This window comes from Dama dama, chromosome 10 (assembly GCF_033118175.1).
Source record: "Dama dama isolate Ldn47 chromosome 10, ASM3311817v1, whole genome shotgun sequence".
Lineage (NCBI taxonomy): Eukaryota > Metazoa > Chordata > Mammalia > Artiodactyla > Cervidae > Dama > Dama dama.
In genome coordinates this window covers 33,613,304-33,638,013 of record NC_083690.1, presented here as the reverse complement: position 1 = coordinate 33,638,013, position 24,710 = coordinate 33,613,304, and the positions used below count along the sequence as shown (strand labels likewise).

General features: G+C 55.1%; 1 protein-coding gene and 1 non-coding gene across 7 annotated transcripts in view; both read left to right on the top strand.

Moving 5' to 3' along the window:
• The window catches only part of GTF2IRD1 (GTF2I repeat domain containing 1), a 116,036-nt gene that overhangs the window by 16,279 nt on the left and 75,047 nt on the right, over positions 1 to 24,710 (top strand). For all 6 annotated transcript variants that reach the window (XM_061153392.1, XM_061153393.1, XM_061153394.1 and 3 more), the window contains exon 2: positions 23,669 to 23,797. In XM_061153392.1, coding sequence (XP_061009375.1) covers positions 23,675 to 23,797 — 123 coding nt within the window. In that variant the 5' untranslated portion in view covers positions 23,669 to 23,674. The remainder of the gene's footprint in view (positions 1 to 23,668; positions 23,798 to 24,710) is intronic.
• On the top strand, positions 24,049 to 24,121 carry TRNAG-CCC (transfer RNA glycine (anticodon CCC)). The gene has a single exon. It is a non-coding gene; the product is annotated as a tRNA-Gly (tRNA).

Genomic DNA, 24,710 nt, shown 5'->3' with positions numbered 1-24,710 from the left:
TGATGGGGCTGGAGAGCATCCAAGTTGGGGGGAATGAGGCCTGTGGACAGGAGGAGTGTGCTCCTCACAGCAGTGAGGAGCGAGTGACTCTGGGGCAGATCGGAGCAGGTATAGAGGGCAGATGGCCGGGCGGGGTGGTGGTGCACCTTCCATCTGGACCTGAGAACTTCACGCCCAAGGACTCGCCTTCCCGATGGGGAAACTGAGGCTCAGGGAGTGGGATGGTGCCCAGGCTCCAGTTCAGGGTTGTCGTCAGGAGCTAGAAGCCAGGTTCCTTCCCTGGGACCTTAGCCCTCCACCCATGCTGGCTCAGAGGTCAGGGCAGTGGGTGGAGTGGGAGCCATAAACAGGAGGAAGGAGGCAGCCGGCGGGCTGGGCCAGGTTGCCGGTGGAGGGTGGGAGCCGGGGTGCCAGCCCAGCGCCTGGGGGATTAGCTCACCCACAAGTGATTAGCATGTTTTGTTTTTTTTTTTTTTGGCCCAGTCTTTTCCTGACAAGAAAAGGCCTGAGGCTCCTCGTCCACATCCTTCTGAGAGGTCCTGTTTACGTCTGGCAAGGGGGCTCTCGGGAGATGTGGTCGCCGTGGGGGCTGGCAGCACCCCAGTGCTGGCCTCTCCGCATCGTCTCCTGACACCCAGCCCCCCAGCTGTACGCATGCCCGAGAACCAGTGCATACGGTACACAGCTGAGCTCCCCAGGGGCAGCTGAGTGCCAGGCCTTTGTTTCCCTCCCAGGCTCCCCACCCCCCGCCCCGCACTTAGGGAACAGAAGGGTCCTTGTGCCACCCGTCAGGAGTCCCGGGTGAGCTCACCTGGAGTTGATGAGACAGGTGACGTCAGGGAGTCAGCCGCTCAGCAGGTGACGTCAGCGTGAAGTCGTCACCGTCGTCCCTGTGATGCTAACACCAGCGGATTTGGTGGTGCCATTTTGCTCAGGAGGAAACAGACATGGAGGGTTTGGGTGTCCAGTGGGAGTCGCAGGCCAGTGATAGCTGGGTGGACACCGGACCCCAGCTTTGGTGCACCCTAAAGCCCAGGCATTTCCCCCCTGACACTGAGAGGGGCAGACGGGACAGCACGGGGACTCAGGCCAGCCGGCCCGATGCACGTGGGAGGTGGTTGGACGTGCTGGGGGAGGGCCTTGGATACCAAGGGTGGCGGAGTTTGGCTCAGCCTGGTTCTTGCCTCTCCCTCACTCTCGGACTTCTGCTTCCTTGTAGCAACTCATTCACCCACCCAGCAAGTATTATGGACTGCCCTCTGTGGTTCTGGGGGACAGCCATGGGCAAACCAAAATCCCCTCCTCGGGACTTCCCCGGCAGTCCAGTGACTAAGAGTCCACACTCCCACGGCAGGGGACCCAGGTTCGATCCCTGGTCAGGGAACTAGATCTCACATGCCACATCTAAAGACCCTGCCTGCTGCAACTAAGCAGATCCTGCATGCCTCAACGAAGATCCCGTGTGCCAGAACTAAGACCTGGTGCAGCCAAATATTAAAAAAAAAAAAAAATTCCCTCGCCACGTGTGCATGTCCAGTTTGGGAGACTGGCGAAACCACCACTTTCTCCGCCTCCCGGCTGGCCTTGCAATCCAGCCTCCACCAGCTCACACACACCTTCCCGTCCAATGGAACGAAGCGGCTGTGGGATCGCGACGCTTTGTTGTCCTGAATTGGTGGAGGGCTTGGCATAAGGGTTCTTCTGTCTGGTTCCTGAACTTAGAGGCCTTGGGGTCCATCTGGAAGGACCCGGGAGGCTTGGTCCCCAGCAGAGACTGTGTTTCCATCCGACCCCACTGGTTCTGTCTGGGTTGCTGCTTCTGTCTGGTCGCTCAGTTGTGTCCGACTCTTTGCAACCCCCTGGACTATAGCCCGCCAGGCTCCTCTGTCCATGGAATTCTCCAGGCAAGAATACTAGAGTGGGTTGCCATGCCCTCCTCCAGGGGATCTTCCCGACCTAGGGATCAAACCCACGTCTCGGGTCTCCTGCTTAGCAAGTGGATTCTTTACCAGTAAGCTACCTGGGAAGCCACTATCTCGCTGCTAATTGAGCCTTGAGAGTCCTTTCCTCGCCTTCGGGTCACCTGGTTCTGGGTTATCTCATCCTAAAGAAGGAAGCCCTGGGAGTTCCCTGGTGGTCCAGTGGCTAAGACTATGCACTCCCAATGCACGGGGGTGGGGTTCGATCCTTGGTCAGCGAACTAGATCCCACACGCTTTCAACTAAGATCCTGCATGCTTCGACTGAAAGATCTCACGTGCCTCAATTTAAGATCCTGCATGCCACAATTAAGACCCAGCACAGCCAAATAAATTAAGGAAAAAAAGAATGAAGCCCTTTTGAGCCCACCCCATTTTTCATACCTCCTTTCTCACATGGACCCCACCAGTCTCCACCCGCTTCCCCTCAGCTCTTTGCCTCCACTCCCCTCAGGCCAGCCATTTGCTGCCTGCTTTCCTTGTGTTCCTCTAGGCTCCTTGCCCAGCCCCCTGACCTCTGACCTCTGCCCTTCTCCCCTCCCTGACTCTGACTCTCTCTAGTCCCTGGTTTCCCTGATTTCTCCCACTGTGTTCTCCCGGGCACGCCAGTCCACTCACGGCCTTGGCTGCCCTCCTACCTACCCCATATCAGATCTTGTCCCTCCCACCCAGGGCTCCCAGTCAAGCCCTGATCAACCCCGGCTTCTCCAATACTTTGGCCACCCGATGCGAAGAGCTGACTCATTTGAAAAGACCCTGATGCTGGGAAAGATTGAGGGCAGGAGGAGAAATGGACAACAGAGAATGAGATGGTTGGATGGCATCACTGACTCAATGGACATGGGTTTGGCTGGACTCCGGGAGTTGGTGATGGACAGGGAGGCCTGGCGTGCTACAGTGCATGGGGTTGCAAAGAGTCGGACACGACTGAGTGACTGAACTGAACTGGGGACCCCAGGCCCGCCCTCTCGGCCTCCTGTCCAGCCTTTTCCTTCTGTTCCCTGCTCAGTTGGGGGCACCGTCATCCACTCCATCAGCAGGATCAGAAACCCAGGTGTCACGCCGGGTGCCTCCATCTTAGGCTTCCTCAGCCCCATTGCTACCCCCAACCACTCAGACATGGAGCTCTGCCTTGCTTTCTGGTCAAATCAAATCCATCCACTCCTTCGCCACCCCTCCCCCTTGCCCCCCGATGTGGCCATCTCAGGCCCAGACTGTTGCAGAAGCTTGACAGCTGCCACTTCCCCATCCCTGGTCCTGCCCCCTAAAGTTCACCTGCCAGGACCCCCCCTAAACTTCCCGACCCATTGGTGGTTCCCATGCCCTTGAGCAGGATCCCCAACCCGCGGTACCGTCCTTGGGAGGTGAGAACTGGGCTGCACAGCGGGGGAGCAAGTGAAGCTTTGCCCCTCCCCGTCACTTGCATTTCTGCCCGAACCATCCCCACCCCCATCCTTGGAAAAATTGTCTTCCTCAAAACCAGTCCCTGATGCCAAAAAGGTTGGGGACCGCTGCCCTAAAGGATGGTGACCTTCTGAGGTCCTTGACCTGACCCGAGCGGCCGTGCCCGTATCTTCACCCACCACTTCCTGCCCTGCCCTGAATGTTCCAGCCATGGGGAGCCTGGCCCGTCCCCCACCCCATCCACTGCTCTGCTTGGGCTCGACTGAAACCGAGACACGTGGGCGGCCCGGGCTGGTGGTTGGGTTTCCCGGGCAGCGGGTGATTTGGCTCTCCTTCAAACAGTCCCGCCGTATTTGCTCAGCATTTGATTCCAAGGAGGTGGGCCCAGCAGGGGGCAGGGCAGTGGTCCCCCTTGTTGATGGATATCGCTCCCCTGGCTCTGCCCCTCCCCTGCAAACTCCTGCTCCCCCGTGACCTGACCCTGCACTCGGTTTGGGTGTCACCTCCTCCAAGGAGCCTTCTCTGATTCCGCCTCCTGCCATCCTGTACTTCTGGCATATCACTCATTTTTACCTCTGATGAAAGTATAATTTACTTACAGTAAAATGCATAAATCTTAAGTATCCAGTGTGATGAATTTTCACCTGTGTAATGTGTTAGTCACTCAGTCATGTCCTACTCTTTCCAACCCCATGGACAGTAGCCCACCAGGCTCCTCTGTCCATGGAATTCTCCAGGCAAGAATAGTGGAGTAGGTAGCCAGTCCCTCCTTCAGGTGATCTTCCCAACTCAGGAGTCGAACCTGGGTCTCCCACATTGCAGGTGTATTCTTCACCATCAGAGCCACCCGGGAAGCCCTTAACCTATGTATTTAACCCCATGTAGTATGTGTTAGTCATTCAGCCGTGTCCACGTCATTTCAACTGCGTGGACTGTAGTCCACCAGGCTCCTCTGGCCATGGAATTCTCCAGGCAAGAATATTGGAGTGGGCTGCCATTCCCTTCTCCAGTACCTCATGTAACCAGCATTCAAATCAAGAAGTGTTATCCTGTTTTAATCTCTTCTTTCTGAACTTATTTTAACTGTCCTTTCAACTCCCAGCCTGGGACTCTCTTCCAGAGCAGGAGCGTCTGCTGTCTGTCTCTGTGCTTTGTGGAAGGAAGTGTGATGGTTCTGGTGTGTGTGTGCGTGTGGTCACGTCCCCACGTGCGTGATCACGCCTTCTGGGTGGAGCGCGGCAGGGGCTGTGGTCGTGGGAACCTGTGCGTTTAGAGCCTGGTCCTGTTGCAAGGCCAGATGCCCCATCCTTGGCTGGGACCGAGGGCCCGATCCTGCTCCCCAGGCGGGGGCCTCTGCAGGGAGCCACTGCCCCGCCCGGAGAGGCCCCTACCGGCTGGCAGCCTGGAGATTAGTCTCCAAGGCCACAAGGCCAGTTGCCATAGGCACGCGGGCCCGAGTCAGGATCGCGATTGCTCATCCTGGTCACGCAGGCGGTGGCCGCCCCTGCCCGCCCGCCAGGAGCCAGAGCCGGGCTTTAAATAACGAAGTGGAAACCCGACCCTGGGGAGCTGTCTGCCCATGAGAGCCTAGCCTCCCCTCCTGCTGGGGCAGGCCCGAGGGTGACCCAGACACTCGACGCTGCCAACAGCACCCGCCCCATCTCCTCTGGGGCACAGCCTGGGTTTGAGGGTTTCCCTTCCTTGTCTTAGCGCCCAGAGCGCAGGCATGGCCCTAGCCTGGTCCTGGGGGCCCCCATCTGAGAAGAGAACACCATCATGAGTCCCCTTCCCCACCTGGGAAGGGTAAAGCCCTGCTTTCCAGAACCCAGGGCTCATTGGAGATGGGGCCTGGAGGAGATGGGGCTTCGCCTGGCCAGGCGCCATCTCCTCCTCCAGGAATGGGGACAGCCTCTGTGGCTTTCCCAGGAAGCGGCGTGATGCACTGTGTGTCCCTGAGTCTGCCCTTTGCCCTGGCCTGGGATGCCTTCCTGTGCGGGGCATGGGGCGGCAAATGGGTTGGTTATTTAAAAAAAAAAAAAACAAAAAAAAAACTTGTTTTAAGAATGTGGTTTCTGTTACTTCTTTCCAAATGGCAAAAAGTCATACTCCTCATCTCAGACCACAAAACTGCAGAACAGTAGAGGGGAGAAAGCCATTTATGGATGCTGCCCATTGGAGATAAAATGTCTAGAATCTCCGTCTAGGCTTTTCCATGAGATCATCTGTCTGTACGAAGCTAGTTTTCAGCCCCCGTGGGGCACTTAGGTTGCCTGCCATTTCTCATTCTTGTATGCTGGTGTGTTTATTTACGGAGGTCTGACCTGCTTGGGTGAAACACCTTTGTACATAAATCTTTGTGTTTTGCATAATTTTCTCAGGATACATTGATAGGGAATTCCCTGATGGTCCAGGGGTTAGAATTGTGAGTTTTCACTGTCGAGCCTGGGTTTAATCCCTGGTCAGGGAGACAAGATCCTACAAGCTGTGTGGCCAGGAAAAAAAAATAGTCTAAATTGAGAAAAGGACTGGGTCAAAGGATTATTCTTGTTCAAATTTCTCAACTGTGTCTGACTCTGGGACCCTGTGGACTGCAGCACTCCAGGCTTCCCTGTCCTTCACCATCTCCCAGAGCTTGCTCAAACTCATGTCCAACGAGTCGGTGATGCCATCCAACCATCTCATCCTTGGTCGCCTGCTTCTCCTGCCCTCAGTCTTTCCCAGAATCAGGGTCTTTTCCAGTGAGTCGGCTTTTTGAATCAGGTGGCCAGAGTATTGGCGCTTCACCCTCAGCATCAGTCCTCCCAATGAATATACAGGGTTGGATCAAAGGGTGGCAACTCGGTTAAAGCTCTGGAGAGTTATCAAGACAACGTTCTTTTTTTTTTTTTTTCTGGGTTTTTTCTTAAGGTGTTTAAGAAATTATTTATGTTTATTTTGGTCTGTGCTGGGTCCTCGTTGCTGCACATGGGCTATTCTCCAGTTGTGGTGTGTGGGCTTCTCACTGTAGTGGCTTCTCCTGTCGCAGACCAAAGGCTTCTAAGCCTGGGCTTCAGTAGTTGCGGCACACGGGCTTCGTTACCTCTTGGCATGTGGACTCTTCCCAGACCAGGGATTGAACCCATGTCCTCTGCATTGGCAGGCGGATTCTTAATCACTGAACCACCAGGGAAGTCCAAGACAGCTTTGCTGTGTAACTGGGGATCCCAAACCTGTCTTTTTAAAAACTTATTATTAAGGGGAAAAATAAAAGCTATTTATAAATCAGCAGCTCGGTGAATGTTAGAAACCAAGTCACCCAGATAACCACCCAGATCAAGCTCAGAGCATTCCCAGCCCCCTAGGAGCCTCTATCATGGCCCCTTCCATCTTTCACCCCACCCCACCTCCCTGCCAACATGACCGCCATCCTGACCTGTAACATCGGAGTTCAGCCTTCGTTTGAAACGAACATAAAGGGGCTCTCCTACAGCCCAATCTTTCTCGCCTGGATTCTTTCATCATGTTGGAGAGATTTCAGCCGTGGCGTGGCCTGTCGCTGTGGTTAGTTCATACGTCTGATGTCTTTTTCAACAGACCAGGCACCAGAGAGAACGCAGTGAAGGCAAGCCTGTGGGCAGTGCACTGAAAACAGGATACCGTCTGAATTATTGACCGTTTTCAAAGACATAAAGTGCGTTTCCATAAAGGCCTTGCTCTGATGAATAGGAAGGACTCTGCAACCAGTGCAGCACTTAAGCTCGTGGGAGAGCATGCTGTACTCTGGGGCGACCGTGTGCCGAGTGTGCAGGGATCGGGGTACAGTCTGTGCCCTCTGGATCTTGGTTTCCCCAGAGACACATGGAGGTGGTAGGATGAGAGTCCATCCTGCCCTGAATGCTAGGACTCTATACACTTAGAGACACTAAGAGTGCTTTTCTTAAGTGGGTGAAGTTTGCTCCTGTGATCCTGTTTACCAGCTTGCTGCACTTTAAAAAAAAATATTTGTTTGCAATATTAGTTGCATGAGGGATCTTCAATCTTGGTTTGGCTGCGCAGGATCTAGTTTCCTGACCGGGGCTCAAACCCGGGCCCCCTGCATTGGGAGCGTGAAGTCTTAGCCGCTGGACCACCAGGAAAGTCCCACTTGCTTCACTTTCTACATAAAGCGGACGTGAACGGTCCTTGATCTCTGCCCTCATTACCCCCAGGCCGGGTGACTTGACGGAAGGATCTTTGCAGGTGGCGCCCATCTGTTCTTTAAAAACATCCACAGACCCGAGTCTCTATAAGAGGCCTTGGTAAGTGGGCAGCTTTCACTTGACTAACCCCGGGGATGGGGAACCCCGGGGACAGCCCTCCTAGTGCGGAAGCGTTTCCTGTATAGAGTCAAAGCCTGTGTCCTTGTACCCTCTACCAGAGTGATGTCAGCGCACCTGGACCAGTGTGGGGCTTCCGGAGCCAGTCCCGGAACCAAGGACTGGGGGGACGGTGGGCGTCACCAGGCCTGCATCATGGGCTTCCTTGCTAGTGCTCGGTAAATGGCGGCCGCTGCTGTTAATGTTATGACTTTTTTCTTAGTTGAGGAGGTTTTTGTTTTGTGTGTGTGTGTGTTTTATTTTTGGCTTCACCGGGTTTTTTTTTTTTTTCCCCCCCACCGGGTCTTAATTGTGGCATGTGAAATCTTTAGTTGTGTCTTGCAAACCTCAGTTGCAGCATGTGGGATCTAGTTCCCTGACCAGGGATCGAACCTGGGCCCACTGCATTGGGAGCAAGGTTTGGGGAGATGAAATAACTTACTTCCTACAAGGCAGGGCTTTTCTCTCCCGGAATGGTGCCCAGCACCAGGGCTTTCTAAAAGTTATTGGGGGACTTCCCTGGTGGTCCAGTGGTTGAGAATCCGCAGGGGACGCTGGCTTGATCCCTGGTCAGGGAACTAAGATCCCACGTTCCTCGGGGCAACTAAAGCCATACATCCCAACTAGAGCAATGGCCCACACGCCACAACTAGAGAAAGTCCATGCACCACAGTGAAGAGCTCGCACAGCCAAAGGACAAAAAAGGATTAATGGATGGATTTATTTTAATTGCTTTATATCCCACCTTATTTCAGAAGTGATTTGAAAGACTGATAAAGAAACATGAACTATATAGGAAGATGATAGAAAGAAGACAGTAACTCAAGAGATGTGTCCTAAAGCGGAAGCAGAAGTGAATCTGAATTTGATGCACATGCATGCCGTGGAAGCCGTTTCCGTTAGCATCGTGACCGGTTGTAGGTTATCTGGTACACAGAGACTTGAGAAGTGAGAGGTTTGTTTTCTCCTGTAATCAAGAGGCTGGAGGCGGGTGGCCCAGACCCGGAGCAGCCTTCTGGGACTTCAGGGAGAACAGTGCCTGTCCTGCCCTGGCTCTTCCATCCTAGGTGGTGTCTTTGGTCATCCTGGTCTCAAGGGAGTTTGGGCCACTGGGCAGCAGAGGGGCGGGTGGGACAGCCCGTGCCTGCTCCGTGGGCAGGAGAGAAGAGCATCGGGTAGGGGCTGAGTGAGCCGGCTCCACCAGTGGCCCCAGAACCCTGGATTCTTTCTGTTCATTAATCATCAAATGGGATGGCCACTGTCTAGTCGCCCGTTGGAAAGGGAGTGTTGGTCTGTTTTGAAATAGACCAGAAGACAAAAATAAATGGGGTTTTTTTGGCTGTGACTTGTGGGATCTTATTTCCTTGACTGGGACTCGAACCTGGGGTCCTGGCATGAAAGCACCAAGTCCTAACCACTGGACTGCCAGAGAATTCAATGGGTGATTTTTTTTTTTTTTTTTTTACAACTGGTAAAGGTTGATTGGGCAATCCCACAGACAGAGGAGCCTGGCAGGCCACAGTCCATGGGGTCAGAAAGAGTCAGGCACAACTTATCGATGAAACAACAAAAAGTAAAGGTTGACTCAACTAGGATGCTTTTAGCTGCAAGGAAGAGAAACGTCCGTTGAATGCAGCTTACAAAACACAGACTTTTATCATCCAGCTTGAAGCCTGGAGGCGACGGGCCCTGAGTCACGGGGGTCCTGGTTTTTCTACCAGTGAACTCTGCGTCCTCTGCGTGATGGCTCCATTTCCTGGGTGGCTCCCCGCGTGGTCCTCAGGTGGCTGTCATGGTTGGAGGTGTCCCTGTCAGACCATCCAGACGTCCTCGCTTCAGTCCCTTTCTAAGAGCAGGGGAAACTTTCCTACATGCTTCATGTCTCAGTGGCCAGAAGTGGGTTCTGTGCTTCTCCTTAAACCAGTCCCAGGAGAGGGATCGGGATCGCCTTGATCTAAGCCTCAGAGCATCACCAAAATTCCCTGCCCTGGGCACCTGCCTTTAGGTGGCAGGACACAGTGGACACTCTCTTAGCAGGGAGGAGGGGAAGGACGAGGGGTCAGAGGTGGGATTGTGATTCAGGTGTCTCAACCAGAAATCTGGCCTGGACGTCCCTGGTGGTCCAGTGGTTAGGAATCTGCCTGCCAATGCAGGGGACACGGGTTCCATGCTCTGGGAATAATCCCTGCTCTGGGAAGATTCCGCATGCCTCAGGGCAACTAAGCCCATGTGCCTCAACTTGAGAGCCCGCGCTCTAGAGCCTGCGAGCCACAACTTCTGAAGCCCATGCTCTGCAACAAGAAAAGCCACCGCGATGAGAAGCCCGTGTACCGCAAGGAAGAGTAGCCCCCGCTCACTGCAACTAGAGAAAGCCCGCGTGCAGCAGCGAAGACCCGGTACAGCCATAAATAAGTACAATTAATTAAATTTTAAAATCCGGGCTGTTTCACAGGACAGCAGCCACTGTAAGACCCCCCCCCTCCAGCTGCCCGAATCGAGCCGGCCTGGGCAGACGGGAGTGGAAGTCAGGGCCACAGCCTCTTTGTTCTCTGCCAGCCACAGCGATGGGTGGACAGTGGGGAAGGGGCGAGAACTCGGGGCCCCGGGTAATTCCTTCCCCGCTGGGGAGCCCCTGGGACAGGACGTGCAGTGGAGGGTAGGGCTGCTGGGCAGGGGGGAAAAGGGATGCCCCCCCCCCCCACCTCAGGAAGGGAGAAAATACTTTTTGTTTGTTCTCTCAAGCTTCTTTTTCAAGAAACACAGGCATATGGCAGCGGATGGTGCGGGGGCCGTGTTTGGGTGGTGTATCTGCTCTTGCCTTTGCCTTTTGCGTGGTGATAGTATTTTTTTCCCACGGGCTCTAGTGCCCAGCTGGTACATCGGGCAGTGAGACTTGAGTCAGGTGTTCCCTGGCATCCGGAAGAATTTTCAGCTCTTCCCAGCAGTGGCTCCTGGCGTTTCCCATAGGGAAGAAATGGGAGAAATTTCCAGCAAACCCAGGTCTGAGCTTTGTAGAGGTCTGAGCTGGGGAATGTGTGTCCAGGAGGTCAAGGATGTGGGCCAGAATTTGTGAGGGGGGGATGCGGTGGCTCAGTGGTAAAGAAGCTGCCTGCAGTGCAGGGGACACGGGTTCAGTCCCTGAGTCGGGAAGATCCCCTGGAGAAGGGAATGGCAACCCACTCCAGAATTCTTGCCTGCAGCATCCCATGGACAGAGGAGCCTGGCGGGCTACAGTCCATGGGGTCGAAAAGAGTCAGTCGCTCAGTTGCGTCCAGCTCTTTGCAAGTAACACCCACTTCCCTGATATCTCAGTTGGTAAAGAATCTGCCTGCAATTCAGGAGACCCTGGTTGGATTCCTGGGTTGGGAAGATCTGCTGGAGAAGGGATAGGCTACCCACTCCAGAATTCTTGGGCTTCCCTGGTGGTTCAGCTGGTAAAGAATCTGCCTGCAATGCGGGAGACCTGGGTTTGATCCCTGGGTTGGGAAGATCCCCTGGAGAAGGGAAAGACAACCCACCACTCCGGTATTCTGGCCTGGAGAATCCCATAGACTGTATAGTCCATGAGGTTGCAAAGAGTCAGACACGACTAAGTGACTTTCACTTTCATGGTGAGTGAAGCGTCCTGGATTCATTCCGGAGGCTCCTGTAATGGATTACTATAAACTTGGTGCCTTGAAACAACCCGAAGTAGTCTCTCGCCGTTCTGGAGAACAGAACCGAGTCAGCGCCACTCGGCCAAAACCCGTGCTCCCTTTAGCGGCTCTCAGGGAGCGTCTGTTACTTGGCTCTGGTTTCTGGTGGCCGCATCACTCTGGTCCTCAAGGCCAGCATCTCCCCATCTCTCTCTGCTTTGTCTTCATGTGACCTTCTGCCTGTGTCACACCTCTTTCTGTCTCCGTATCAAGACGCGTGGGGACTTCCCTGGTGGTCCAGTAGCTAAGACTCCACACTGTCAATGCAGGGGGCCTGGGTTCAATCCCTGGTCAGGGAACTAGATCCCACATGCTTCAACTAAAAAGAGTTTTGAGTGCTGCAACTGTAAGATCTTAGGCCTTCCCTGGTGGCTCAGACAGTGAGGAATCTGCCTACAATGCAGGAGACCCGGTTCCATCCCTTGGTTGAGAAGATCCCCTGGAGAAGGGAATGGCTACCCACTCCAGTATTCTTACTCCGAGAATCCCGTGGACAGAGGAGCCTGGTAGGCTGCAGTCAATGGGGTCACAGAGAGTCGGACGTGACTGAGGGACTTTAACTATAAACTATCTTGCATGCCCAAACTAAAAACAAAAAGATCCTTCGTGCTGCAACTAAGCTCTAGAGCAGCCAAATTAAATTAAAAAATAAATATTTTTAAAATTAATTTTAAAAATTTACTTGTGTAATGGCATTTAGGGCCCACCCAGATAATCCAGGATAATCCCTGCATCTCAAGGTCATTAACTTAATCATATCTGCAAAAGTGATTTTTACATATAAGGTGACATTTCAGGCTTCAGACATGACTGTTTTGGGGACCTACCACAGGTCCTTAAGGGCACATTTGAGCAACCATTCTTACAGAAGGGCTCTCTGATAATATATACCAACTACGAAGAAGGAGGGGGTGGAAATTCCCAGCTCACCTCACTTCTCTTCCCAGCTCAGCTCTGCCCCACACTGGAGGTGGCCTTGCCCACGTGCCTGTGGACATTCTAAGTATGTATTCAAGTTCTATTCATTCTCCCAAACAGCTGCCCCCTGGGGATGTACCTACACCTTCATACTCTGCCCTCGGATGTATCAGTTACCTGTCACTTCATAACAGATAGCCCCAAACTTAGCAATATCAAACAACAATCATTTATCATTTTAGTTTCGCGCAATTTGGGGTTTGGCTAGACTCAGCAAGATGGCTCTTGCTTGAGGTTTCGCCTGCAATTATGGTCAAAAGATAGTTGGGGGGACTTCCTTGGTGGTCCAGTGCTAAGACTGCTTCCAGTGCAGGGGGCCCAGGTTCAGTTGCTGGTCAGGGTACTAAATCCCACATGCCCCCACTGAGAGTTTGCATGCCACAACTAAAAAGGTCCTGCGTGCTGCAATTAAAGCCTGGCACAGCCAAATAAATGAACAAACCAACCAATCCCGATCACTTCCCCTGACGCATAGAATGAGGGTTGTATGTCTCCAAGCCAAGCTTCTTGCCCCTCTCCACAGAAATGACAACACCGTCTATCCACTCGTGTTTCTCAGAGAACTCCTACTCACCCTTCAAAACCCTTCCAGCAGTCATCAACTCAGGGAAACCTTGTTTGGAAACCCTGACTCCCCTCAGGCTAAACAAACAGAAATTATTTAAATAAAAGACAGCCCTTTTTCCCCCGTGTCAAACTGTGTTGTCTGGGCCAGCAGGGCAGTGTTTCTAGGAGCTGTGCAGTAAATGAATTGGGGTGAAGGGAGGGCCAGGAAGCATCTCCCCTGGGGCCTCCCCACAGGCAGCCAGGCCTCCAGCTTCTGGCAAGCCGCTGCAGGCTGACCCTGCCCCCCCAAGAGCGCACTGCCTGGGGCCTGCGTCCCAGCTGATGGCCAGGTGGCGGTGTGCTCTCTGTTCTTTCCCAGTGTAGCCCTCGGAGTTCAGCAACTGTGTATGGAAGGGAAGGAGGGGTGCCCGCCACACGTGCCCCTGTTATGGGGGGACCCAGACATGTAGGCACTTGGGAGGCTGCTGCATGCCCAGCTCGTGGTGGCTGGTCACTCACCCCACCCACTGCGGGCAGGCTGCTTGCAGGAGGGCTGGTGGCGTTTGTATCTTGGGATCTGGCCTCTTGGTCTCACTCTGGCTGGGGGCTGCCCTTATTCTGAGTGTGTTATATACACACTGTCTCTTGCTCTCTTTTTTTTTAACTCATCCCCATTCGAACACAGGTGCTCACTCGCACCTCCATCCCTTTAAGGACACACTCTTCAACCTCTGGGGTGACTTTGAAGGTCTGGGGATTCCCAGTTGGGCCACTGGCCAGGGAAGCCATCCACCAAAGTGGCCCTGGGTTCTGGGGACAGGCTCGCTTTCTGCAAGCCCAGGGAGGAGAAACAGACCATCCTCCCAGGAGTCTCTTCACCTGTGCCTGCACTAGGGTCTCACAGATAAGGAAGCAGGATGCCGGGTGGGCCCCCTCTCTGCCAGCCAGCCAAGCCCACCGATCTTTCACTGCTCCAGGGGGGAAGTGAGTTGAAGGCTGAGTCGTGGGGTGGAAGGAACCAGGCTTAGCTGGCGGGATCTGGACTCAGGCCCTGGCTTTGCTGCATCCTGGCTTTGGGACGCTCAAGCCTTGAAATCCTCCTGTGTGGGATGAGGATGGTTGTACTGCTGTATTTAAAGTGGATTCACCAACAAGGACCAACTGTAGCGCTCAGGGAACTCGGCTCAGTGTTCTGTGGCAGCCTAGATGGGAGGTGGGTTTGGGGGAGAATGTGTGCGCGCACGCTTAGTCGCTCAGTCATGTTTGACTCTGCGACCCCGTGGACTGTAGCCCGCCAGGCTCTTCTGTCCATGGAATTGTCCAGGCAAGAATACTGGAGTGGGTAGCCATTCCCTTTTCCAGGGGATCTTCCTACCCCAAGGATCAAACACAGGTCTTCTGCACAGCAGGCGGAGTCTTTACCCTCTGAGTCACCAGGGAAGGCCCTTTGGGGGAGAATGGATCCATGTGTATGTCTGGCTGAGTCTCTTTGCTGTCCACCTGAAACTATCACAACGTTATTAATCGGCTCTTCCCCAATATGGGCTTCCCAGGTGACGCTAGTGGTAAGGAACCCGCCAGCCAATGCAGGAGACGTCAGAGGTTCAATCCCTGGAGCGGCAAGATCCTCGGGCTCCTCGGCTGCCCAGTCCAGTCTTCTTGCCTGGAGAATCCCCACAGACAGAGGAGCCTGGCGGGCTTCAGTCCATAGGGTCGCAAAGAGCCAGATACGACTGAAGTCGACTTAGCACATACCCCAATACAAACTAAAAAGTTCCAAAACAGATGAAGATAGTATAAGGACTGGGAAAAAAAGAAAAGAAAAAAAAAATGAGGATGGTTGTGAGAATTAAGTGCTTTGGGGTCTAACCCAGTCCTGGGACCGGAGGAGCAGCCCTGTGGCTCTCCCCTTCCTCGCCGGCCACCCCCTGCTCTGACTCTGGCACCCTCTGTGTGTGCCCTGCCCATGCCCCAAGTCCCTCATGGCATGGAGGACTTGGCACCTGGGCTCCTGCAGTCAAGTTCATCAGCCCTGGCCTGGTTCCCGCCTGCCTGCCTCCAGCCGGGAGCAGGCCCAGCCCACCTGTCTCATCAGTCAGCCACCCAGCTGGCCTGTCCCGCTCCTGGGGTTCCTCTGAATTAGGGGTCCTGCCCCGGGGAGGAGCAGAAAGAGAACAGAGCATGTGTGTCAAATGTCCTGAATCTCGTCCTGACTTTGCCACTCACTTTGAGTGAAAATGTCATCCCTCTGGGGCTTGGTTTTCTTCCACCTTTAAGATGGGCCCAGGGGACTTCCCTAGTGGCCCAGTAGCTAAGACTCCATGGTTCTAACACAGGGGGCCTGGGATCAATCAATCCCTGGTCAGGGAATTAGATGCCACAACTGAAGATCCTGCCATGCCGAAAGACCCGGCACAGCCAAATAAATAAATACTAAAGGGCTTCCCTGGTGGCTCAGTGGGAAAGAATCCGCCGGCCAATGCCGGAGACACAGGTTCGATCCCTGGTCCAGGAAGATCCCACGTGCCTCTGAGCAACTGGGCCCAGTGTGCCGCAACTAGTGAGCCTGTCCTCTGAACCCTGGGAACCGCAGCTCCCGAAGCCCGTGCACCCCAGAGCCCATGCTCCGCACCAGGAGAAGCCACTGACGTCAAAAGCCCAGGCTCCACAGTCAGACCGTAACCCCTGCTCGCTGCAACCATGAAAAAGCCGGCACAGCAGCGAAGACCCAGCACAGCCAAAAATAAATAAATGTTTTTAAAATGGCTAATTTAAGAAAGAATGGGCCCTGTTACACTCCAGGGATGGAGGTCATAGCTGTCAGCATGCTGGTAAACGGGCACTCCCAGGGGAGGTGGACAGGGAGAGGAGGAGGGAGCTGGAGGGGGAAGCAGGGCGAAGAGGGTTCAGTTCAGTTCAGTCGCTCAGTCGTGTCTGACTCTTTGCGACCCCATGAACCGCGGCACACCAGGCCTCCCTGTCCATCACCAGCTCCCGGAGTTTACCCAAACTCAGGCCCACTGAGTCGGTGATGCCATCCAACCATCTCATCCTCTGTCGTCCCCTTCTCCTCTTGCCCTCAATCTTTCCCAGCATCAGGGTCTTTTCAAATGAGTCAGCTCTTTGCATCAGGTGGCCAAAGTATTGGGGTGTTGAACCCCTGGAGGAAGGTCCACTTCCCACCAGAGTGAGGTCTTCCCAAGCACCCAGGCCATGCATGGCAGTAAGGACAAGTTCAAGGACAGTCCTCCCCGCCTCCAGCCTTCCAGCTGGCCCCGAGCACCCAGTGTGGGGTATTTAGGAATGGAAACCCTTGCTGAAGTGCTGTCTCCTTGCCCTCTCTCTAGCCCCAGGGCTGGAGGAAGTGGTCTTTCTGGGCCCGGCTCCCGTGGGGGCCTCCCTCCCAGGGGCAAGTCTGCCTTGAATCAGGGCAGCCATGACTCAGCCATGGACACAGCACTCAGCTAAGCTTTGGCTCCGACCCCGGGCAGGCCTCCAGCTGTCGGCGGCCAGCAAAGCTGCCACTGTCTGGGCCAGGAATCCCGGGCAAGTGTGGGAGGCGGGTGGCGGGCAGGAAAAGCCGAGATGCTTGGAAACTTCCCCGGAGATTATCCAGGCCTGGTACCCAACTGCGTGTCAGAATCCCTGGGGCACTGAAATGTACAGTGTCCTGAGTTCAAGGCAGACCTTGGGGCTTCTGGGGGGCGGGGCCTAGGAAGCTGGACTGGCAGGTGTGGGTGGCAGCCGGGCTACCTGCCCTCCTCACTCACCGGTGGGCAGAGCAAGGCTGGGAAGCCGGGTGCCGGGGGAGGTGTCACAGAGCAGTGTCCCTGCAGACCAGCCCCAAAGGTTGTCCTGTCTGCTACCCGTGTGACCTTCAAACACATCAGGAGAGTGGCTTCCTCCCCATTTCTGTGATCTCCTGGGTGAAGCAGCACCCCCCCAGGAGACCTCCCTTTTGTCCCCCTCCCCTGAGGAGCTCCCAAGACCATCTCTTATCTCTAGATGAAATTGGGTGTTTTGGACCCAAGGCAGGACCTATTGTCCGTGGCTTTGTCTCCCTTTTTAGTGTCTGTCCTTGTTCTCGGTTCCAAGAGGGGTGTCTGGGCTCCTGGTCCTCCTGATCCCTATGTCCTGGGAAGACCGCTTTGCCTGGGACTAAGGGGATTCTGTGCTAAAGCCGGGACAGCCCCAGGCAAACCGGGGCGAGTTGGTCAGTCTGGCTGAGCATCAGCTGTCGATTCCATCAGCTGACCTTCCTGCTCCCTGCATCCTGGCAGGTGTGAGCAGTACGGTCCTCACGGCGCATGTCGAGGGGAGAGGACCAGGTTTGGGGTCAGAGAGACAGATGGACAGACCTCATCCTCACTACCCACTGACTGGGGCTTCCTTAGGCGAGTCTCTGCGATGGAAGGATGATGTATCAAGGAAGGATGCTCACATGTGCAGATGTGCCACCCTGGACGTTCTGACAAGCATTGAGGTGGTGCTGATGCTGCCAGTCCTGGGACCACACTTGCAGGAACACCTGTACAGGACACCTGTCGGATCCCTCACTTTCAGCTTCTGGACGGTTCCTCCTCCGTGATCCAAATACGTCCAAAGTTGCAATCCCCCAGATTACCTGTTGGGAGCCTGGCAACCCCGTCGTTGCCAGACAATAGCTTTTGAACATCCTGGCTCCCAGCCAAAGTGGCTGACCATCACATTTGTTATTATCCCACGTGGTTTGCTGGATTTTGGTTCCCCAGCTGGGGATCGAACTCCTACAGTGGGAGCTCAGAGTCCTAACGCCTGGACTACCAGGGAAGTCCCTAGCTCCCCAAATATTCGTTGAGTGTCCTTGAAAACTCAAGCAGGCATTCGAGGCAGTGAAAATACAGTAAAGCAGACACCCTCTGGTCTCCCAGAGCCGAGTTCCAGTTGGGGAAATCTGGCAGGAAGCACGTGAGCAGGTCACTTCAGATACTATGAAGGAAATGAATGAAGAGATGGGGGTGGGCTGCCACGTGGCTGCTGGGTCAGGGAGTTGATGGAGCGAAGGGGGCAACGGGAGAATATAGAGACCTGCCAGAACCTTCTCTTCTGGAGGAGCCGAGTCCAAGGCCCCAGAGGGGAGCACACGATGTGTTTGGGGAACAGAAAGAGGGCAGCGCTGGAGCCCAGTACAGTGGGGTTGGAGGGGGGAGGAAAGGGGCAGACAGGCCTGGGTCACATGGGCCTACAGCTCGGGGAGGCGACCTTCTGCCTGTGGTGGGAACCCCCTGGAAGCTTCTTAGCGGGAAAGCCACGTGAGATGATGTGGCTGCTGTTTGCAAGGGGACCGTGGGGGCAGGAAGAGGTCAGGGAGATCCGTGAGAGGCCATTGGCACGGAGTGGGTGATGGAGGAGGACGGCCTGGACAGGGAGGCGGCGAGAAGTGGGCAGACCTGGGTGCGTTCCGGAGCTGAGCTCGTGGGACTCCCCTCCGGATCGTTTCAGGGGTGAGAGAGGAGGGACTCGGGGATGAGGTCCCTGGGTGTCCGCCTGCATCTGAGCCGATGGCTGGAGAGGAGAGGATCTGAGTGGGGAATGTGGGCCGTGTTGTGTTTGGATTGCTTGTTGGGCACTGAACAGTTGACGCGGAGGAGGCAGCAATCTCAGGAGAGGAGGGAGAGAGAGAGGTGGAGAGGCACCAGCGAAGAGATGATGTGTAAGCCGAAAGAAAGTGAAAGTTGCTCAGTCCTGTCCCACTCTTCGCAACCCCGTGGACTGCACAGTCCATGGAATTCTCTAGGCCAGAGTACTGGAGTGGGTAGCCTATCCCTTCTCCAGGGGATCTTCCTGACCCGGGGATCGAACCTAGGTCTCCTGCATTGCAGGCGGATTCTTAACCAGTTGAGCCACAAAGGAATGGGCTTTCCTGGCAGCTCAGTTGGTAAAGAATCCGCCTGCAATGCAGGAGACCCCAGTTCGATTCCTGGGTTGGGAAGATCCCCTGGAGAAGGGGTAGGCTACTTACTCCAGTATTCTTGGACTTCCATTGTGGCAAAGCTGGTAAAGAATCTGCCTGCAATGCGGGAGACCTGGGTTTGATCCCTGGGTTGGGAAGATCCCCAGGAGAAGGGAACGGCTACCCACTCCAGTATTCTGGCCTGGAGAATTTCATGGACTGTGTAGTCTATGGGTGTCACAAAGAGTCTGACACAACTGAGCGACTTTCCCTTTCAAGCCGAGATTGCCTCCCGGCGAGGGAGGGAGTTGGACAGGGGCGGGGAGAGGGCCTCAGACCCTCAGCCGGCAACACCAGGAGGGTGGGGAAGCCAGCTGTGTGGCCCTGGTACCCTTGGGAGAAATGTTTGTGGTGGGATGCCCACGGCCCCCGCAGACCTTGTCCCCCAAGAAACCTGGGCGTGCGTGGAAGTCCCTTGTCACTCAAGACTTCCTTGCTACTTGTGCCCCAGGTTGGGAGCCGGTCACCCGTGATGTCACTTCTGATGGCCTCTCCCGGTGACACAGAGCAGCCCTTAGCTGCTGCAGCCTCACCCTGTCCCCGTCCTCGCTGGCGTGTGACCTGTGTCGTGGCTCAGGCGGTGGCCGCCCATCCCTCCCCCCAGGGACTGTCTCCTGTACTTTCTGGGTCACTTGCCTCCTGCTCAGCTAGCATACTCCATCTTCTCTGTTCTGTGTAGTCTGTTGGTCTCATTGGGTGGCTTTCTTCTCCCTCATTTTCAGATTAGAAGCAGCCCCAGCTGACACATATCTCACCTTACACCTTACATTGGGCTTCCCTGGTGGCTCAGACGGTAAAGCGTCTTGCCTGCAATGTGGGAGACCTGGGTTTGATCCTTGGGTCGGGAAGATCCCCTGGAGAAGGGAATGTCAACCCACCTCAGTATTCTTGCCTGGAGAATCCCATGGACAGAGGAGCCTGCTGCTGCTGCTAAGTCACTTAAGTCGTGTCCGACTCTGTGCGCCCCCATAGACGGCAGCCCGCCAGGCTCCCCCGTCCCTGGGATTCTCCAGGCAAGAACACTGGAGTGGGTTGCCATTTCCTTCTCCAATGCAGGAAAGTGAAAAGTGAGAGTGAAGTCGCTCAGTCGTGTCCGACTCTTTGCGACCCCATGGACAACAGCCTACCAGGCTCCTCCATCCATGGGATTTTCCAGGCAAGAGTAATGGAGTGGGGTGCCATTGCCTTCTCCACAGAGGAGCCTAGCAGTCTACAATTCATGGGGTCGCAAAGAGTGGAACACAGCTGAACAACTTCACTTTCACTTTTTCCACCTTGCACATGAGAAAACAAGGGGGTTTAGGTGGTTGATCCCCTGTGGTTCTGGCAGCCCCAGGCCTAGGTCTCACCACATATGCGTGGCTCCCGGCTCATAGCTCCCAGCCAGTTCCAGCACTCTGGGCCCCTCTTCTTCCACTGGCAGCAGCTCAAGCCACAGGAACCTGCCCCTCTCAGGGATCCAGGAGGGTCTTCTCTGTCCTGGGAGCACAATGGACAAGGAATCAGGGGACGGCCCACAGCCCAGCGCCCTCCACACCGCCCCCCCTTCCCTGAGCCCCTGGCTCCTTCCTAAACGGATTAGGACCTGTGCCGGAAGGAGCCGGCAGCCGTCTGGGGTGACCCGGAGGCCAGGGCTGGAGCTCTGTCTGGTGCCTCCTGCTCTGCCCTGATTCGATTTGCGCCCCAGCAGCTGGGAGGCTGGCAGCCTGAGGCCTTTCTGGAAGTGGCTCAAGGGACTGGGGAGGGCAGGGGGTGGCTGAGGGGAGGGGGCAAGCCTCCATGCACCCCGGTCAGGCCAGCCTCTCAGCTGCTCTCTCAGCCCCACGGTTAGGCTTCGTGTCGCAGAAAGCCCCTGGTTGCTGCTTGGTCCATCAGCATGTCCTATCCAGGGCCTGGCATAACCCTCAGCATCTCTTAATGCTGCCGGTTTCAAGCTTTTTTTATTAAAAGTAAGGCAAGAACTTGCCTGGCTGTGCAGTGGTTAACATGCCTCGCATATACTGCAAGGGGCATGAGTTCGATCCCTGCTTGGGGAACTAAGATCCTCCATGCCATGCAGCCAAAAAAAAAGATGGTTGATAGTGTATTTCAGGTGTCCTCTACCTTTCCTGTCTGCTTGTTATCAAAGTTACTAAGAGTGGGATATTAAAACACTTGACTGTAGTTATGGATTTTTTTTTTTTTTTTGTAAGACAACCTAGGAGAATAAATACATTTTATAAACATTTAGAAGTGAATCCATACTCACTTGGGCAACTGCTGACCTGGCCAGTTATTAAAATTAATATTTATCTACAACTAAGTAGCCAGCTTGGGCCGGACAGCGTCCAGAGCCAAGCTCTTGCTATTGTTCCGTCACTAAGTCATGTCCGACTCTTTGTGACCCCCATGGACTGCAGCATTCCAGGCTTCCCCGTTCTTCACTTTCTCCCAGAGTTTGTGCAAACTCATATTGATTGAGTCGGTGATGCCACCCAACCATCTCATCCTCTGTCACCTCTTTCTCCTCTTGCCTTCAATCTTTCCCAGCATCAGGATCTTTTCCATTGAGTCAGCTCTTCACATCAGGTTGCCAAAGTATTGGCGCTTCAGCTTCAGTATCAGTCCTTCCAATAAATATTCAGTACTGATTTCCTTTAGGATTGACTGGTTTGATCTCCTTGCAGTCCAAGGGACTCTCAAGAGTCTTCTCCAGCACCACAGTGTGAAAACATCCATTCTTCAGCGCTCAGCCTTCTTCATGGTCCAACTCTTACATCCATACATGACTACTGGAAAAACCATAGCTTTGACTGTATGGACCTTTATCAGCAAAGTGATGTCTCTGCTTTTTAATACAGTGTCTAGGTTTGTCATAGCTTTTCTTCCAAGGAGCAAACGTCTTTTAATTTCGCGAGAAACGCTCTAGCGCATCCCTGATTCCTTTGAATGTTTCCGTCACTGAAGTTGGACACGTCTGACCATGTCATGTGTGGCAGGCTCTGACATTTGCTGTTCTGTGGCATCGATTTCACGAGCCACTAAAAGGCCACAGTCTATGGTTTGGACAACACGGAGCTGGGCCCTTGGGGTGCAGCAGGAATTGGCCAACCAGTCCCTGCCCTCATAGAGCTTATGGTCCCGGAGGGGGAGCAGCTCTGGGGGCAGAAGACACTCTGGCCTTTGCACCAAGGGAGCAGACCCAGCCGTCACCTGCCGGGGCTCTCCAACCCCCAGCCCCGGTTTCGTGCACAGACGCCTTCCCCGCCAGGATGCCAAGAGGGCAGGACTCACAGACTCCCTCTGATGCTTGCAGCTCTGTTCCCTGCTCCCTCACCAGAACTGGCCACCTGGGGCCTCCATACAGAGCCCCACAGGGTCTCAGCCTGGGGAGGGGGACAGAGGGTCCCTGTCTCTGCTCTCTGCCCTCTCCTTTGCTTGGACTGGCGAGGGGGCAGGTGGCCCATAGGAAGATGCTGGCACTGGGGCATCCTGGGGGAGGGGCCCCCCGGAACTGGTTCCTGGGGTTAGGAAAGGGAGGGGCAGGATGGGTCAGGGGTGTTGGGGCGCAAGGGAGGCTGACCTTTGTTATCTAGTGGGGCCCCCTCCCGGCTGGGTGATGTAGGGCCAGCAGGCCTGTCTCTGCCAGGCGCAGCCCCTATACGGGGCCCTGATCTGAGGGCGCCCCAGCTCTGTCCTCCCGGAGTCTCATGACAAGGGGCAAAGTCCTGTCTTGGGGAAACCTCGTCTGGGATGAAGGGGCCTCTGCCCTGCTGTATCTCTCTGCAGCTCTGAGACTCAGTTGTGACCATCTACAGGAAGTAGACTGAAGCTCCACGGCCTTGGGGCAGCAGCAGCCTTGCCCCTAGGAACTGTGATGGGGTCGCTCAGGGACAGAGGGGAGCCCAGTGATACCTGACCCATCCTGGGAAGGAAGCGGTAGGAGAGGGGGCAATCCAGGGAGGCTTCCCAGCAGAGGTGACAATTGAAAGCTAAGGGGGCAGGGGTTTCCCTGACGGTCCGGTGGTTAAAACTCCGCCTTCCAATTCAGGGGACAGGGGTTCAATCCCTGGTCGGAGATCTAAGACACCCCCCACCTCAGCCATACTGTGCAGTGTGGCCAGATACTAAAAAAAAAAAAAAAAAAGTTTACTTTTAAAGCTAAGGAAGCAGTCAGTAAATGCCAAAGGGGCCAGGGAGGGTATTCGGAGAATAGAACCAGTGACACCTGAGAACCCATAAAGGATGGTCATATGTCTGGAGGATGGTGACATTTAGAGGACTCAGAGCATGGAGGTATGAGGGGGAGCTGAGGCAAGGGACAAGTCTGGAACCTTGAATACCAAGCTGAGGAGTCGAGAGCTAACGTGGGCAGTAGGGAGCTACGGAGGGTGTGTGAGCAAGGGAGGGCCATGCCAGACAGTGTGTGTGGGGAGAGCTGGCATTTAGGGCCTGCCAAGCAGACTGCTCGTGACCCTGGGCTTGGCTCCGGGGTGCAGACCTGGGGAGACATGCCCTCAGTTACTCCGCCGTCCGTTTCTCACACCTGTAATGCGCCGTGCAGGCTGCGGCGGTCCAGGCCTGATAGACCTCAGAGTCCTTCGTGCATGGAACACCCTTAGGGGAAGAGAAGACCAGTCCTTGACTCATCCCACCTGGGAGGTGGGGGTGGTCTCAGGGGCTCAGCGGGTTATGGGGGGACAGACGCTACGTGTGCCCCGCCCCACCCACCTCCACCTGCTCCCCGCCTCCCTCCCTCCAGGCGACCATGGCCTTGCTGGGAAAGCGCTGTGACATCCCCGCCAACGGCTGCGGGCCTGACCGCTGGACCTCCGCCTTCGCCCGCAAAGACGAGATCATCACCAGCCTCGTGTCTGCCTTAGATTCCATGGTGAGTGCCCCCGGGGGCAGTGGGACAGCCGGCCTTTGTAACTCTGCTGCTCACAGGAGCCCCGCCAATCTGGGCCTCCGTGTCCCCCACCTGCCCCAAGGCCTCTGCCCTCACCAGCAGGTGGGAGACTTAAGGGAGATCAAGCCTGTGAAAGCTCAGCCCTCGTCCCCTCACCCCTTGTCTTCATTTCGTCACCTCTCGAAGTTCAAGTCCCATCCCCGGGATGGTCACAAGTCTCCCTCCCTGGGACTTCCCTGGTGGTCCAATGGATAAGACTCTATGCTCCCAATGCAGAGGGCCCAGGTTCGATCCCTGGTCAGGGAACTCAAGATCCCCCATGCTACAGCTAAGATCATAGATCCCTTATGCCATAGCTAGGACCCAAAGCAGCCAAATAAATGTTTATGAATAACCAGATAAAATATTTCAGTGACTCCGTTACACTAAGCATCGTTTCTGGAGCTTGGGGGGTGGGGGGGTACATGTGGCTAGTGGTCATGTTATCAGACAGTGTAGAAATAGAACATCTCCGTCACTGCAGAAATTCTAGGGGACCATCTCCGATGGCTCAGCGGCAAAGAATCTGCCTGCGATGCGGGAGACCTGGGTTTGAAAGATCCCCTGGAGAAGGGAATGGCAACCTGCTCCAGCATTCTTGCCTGGAGAATCCCATGGACAGAGGAGCCTGGCAGGCTACAGTCCATGGGGTCACAAAGAGTCGGACATGACTGAGTTCAGCTGGCAATGCTGCCGTGGAGGGTGTTTCAGGGGCTCCTTGGAGGAACGGACATGCCGTGGACAGGACAGGCTCCCCCGCCGCCCTGCATTGAGGCCTGTACAGGTGTCCTGAGGGACCATCCTGGGTGACGATGGCACTTGATTGACAGTGCCTTAACTGCTGGCACCCTCCCGG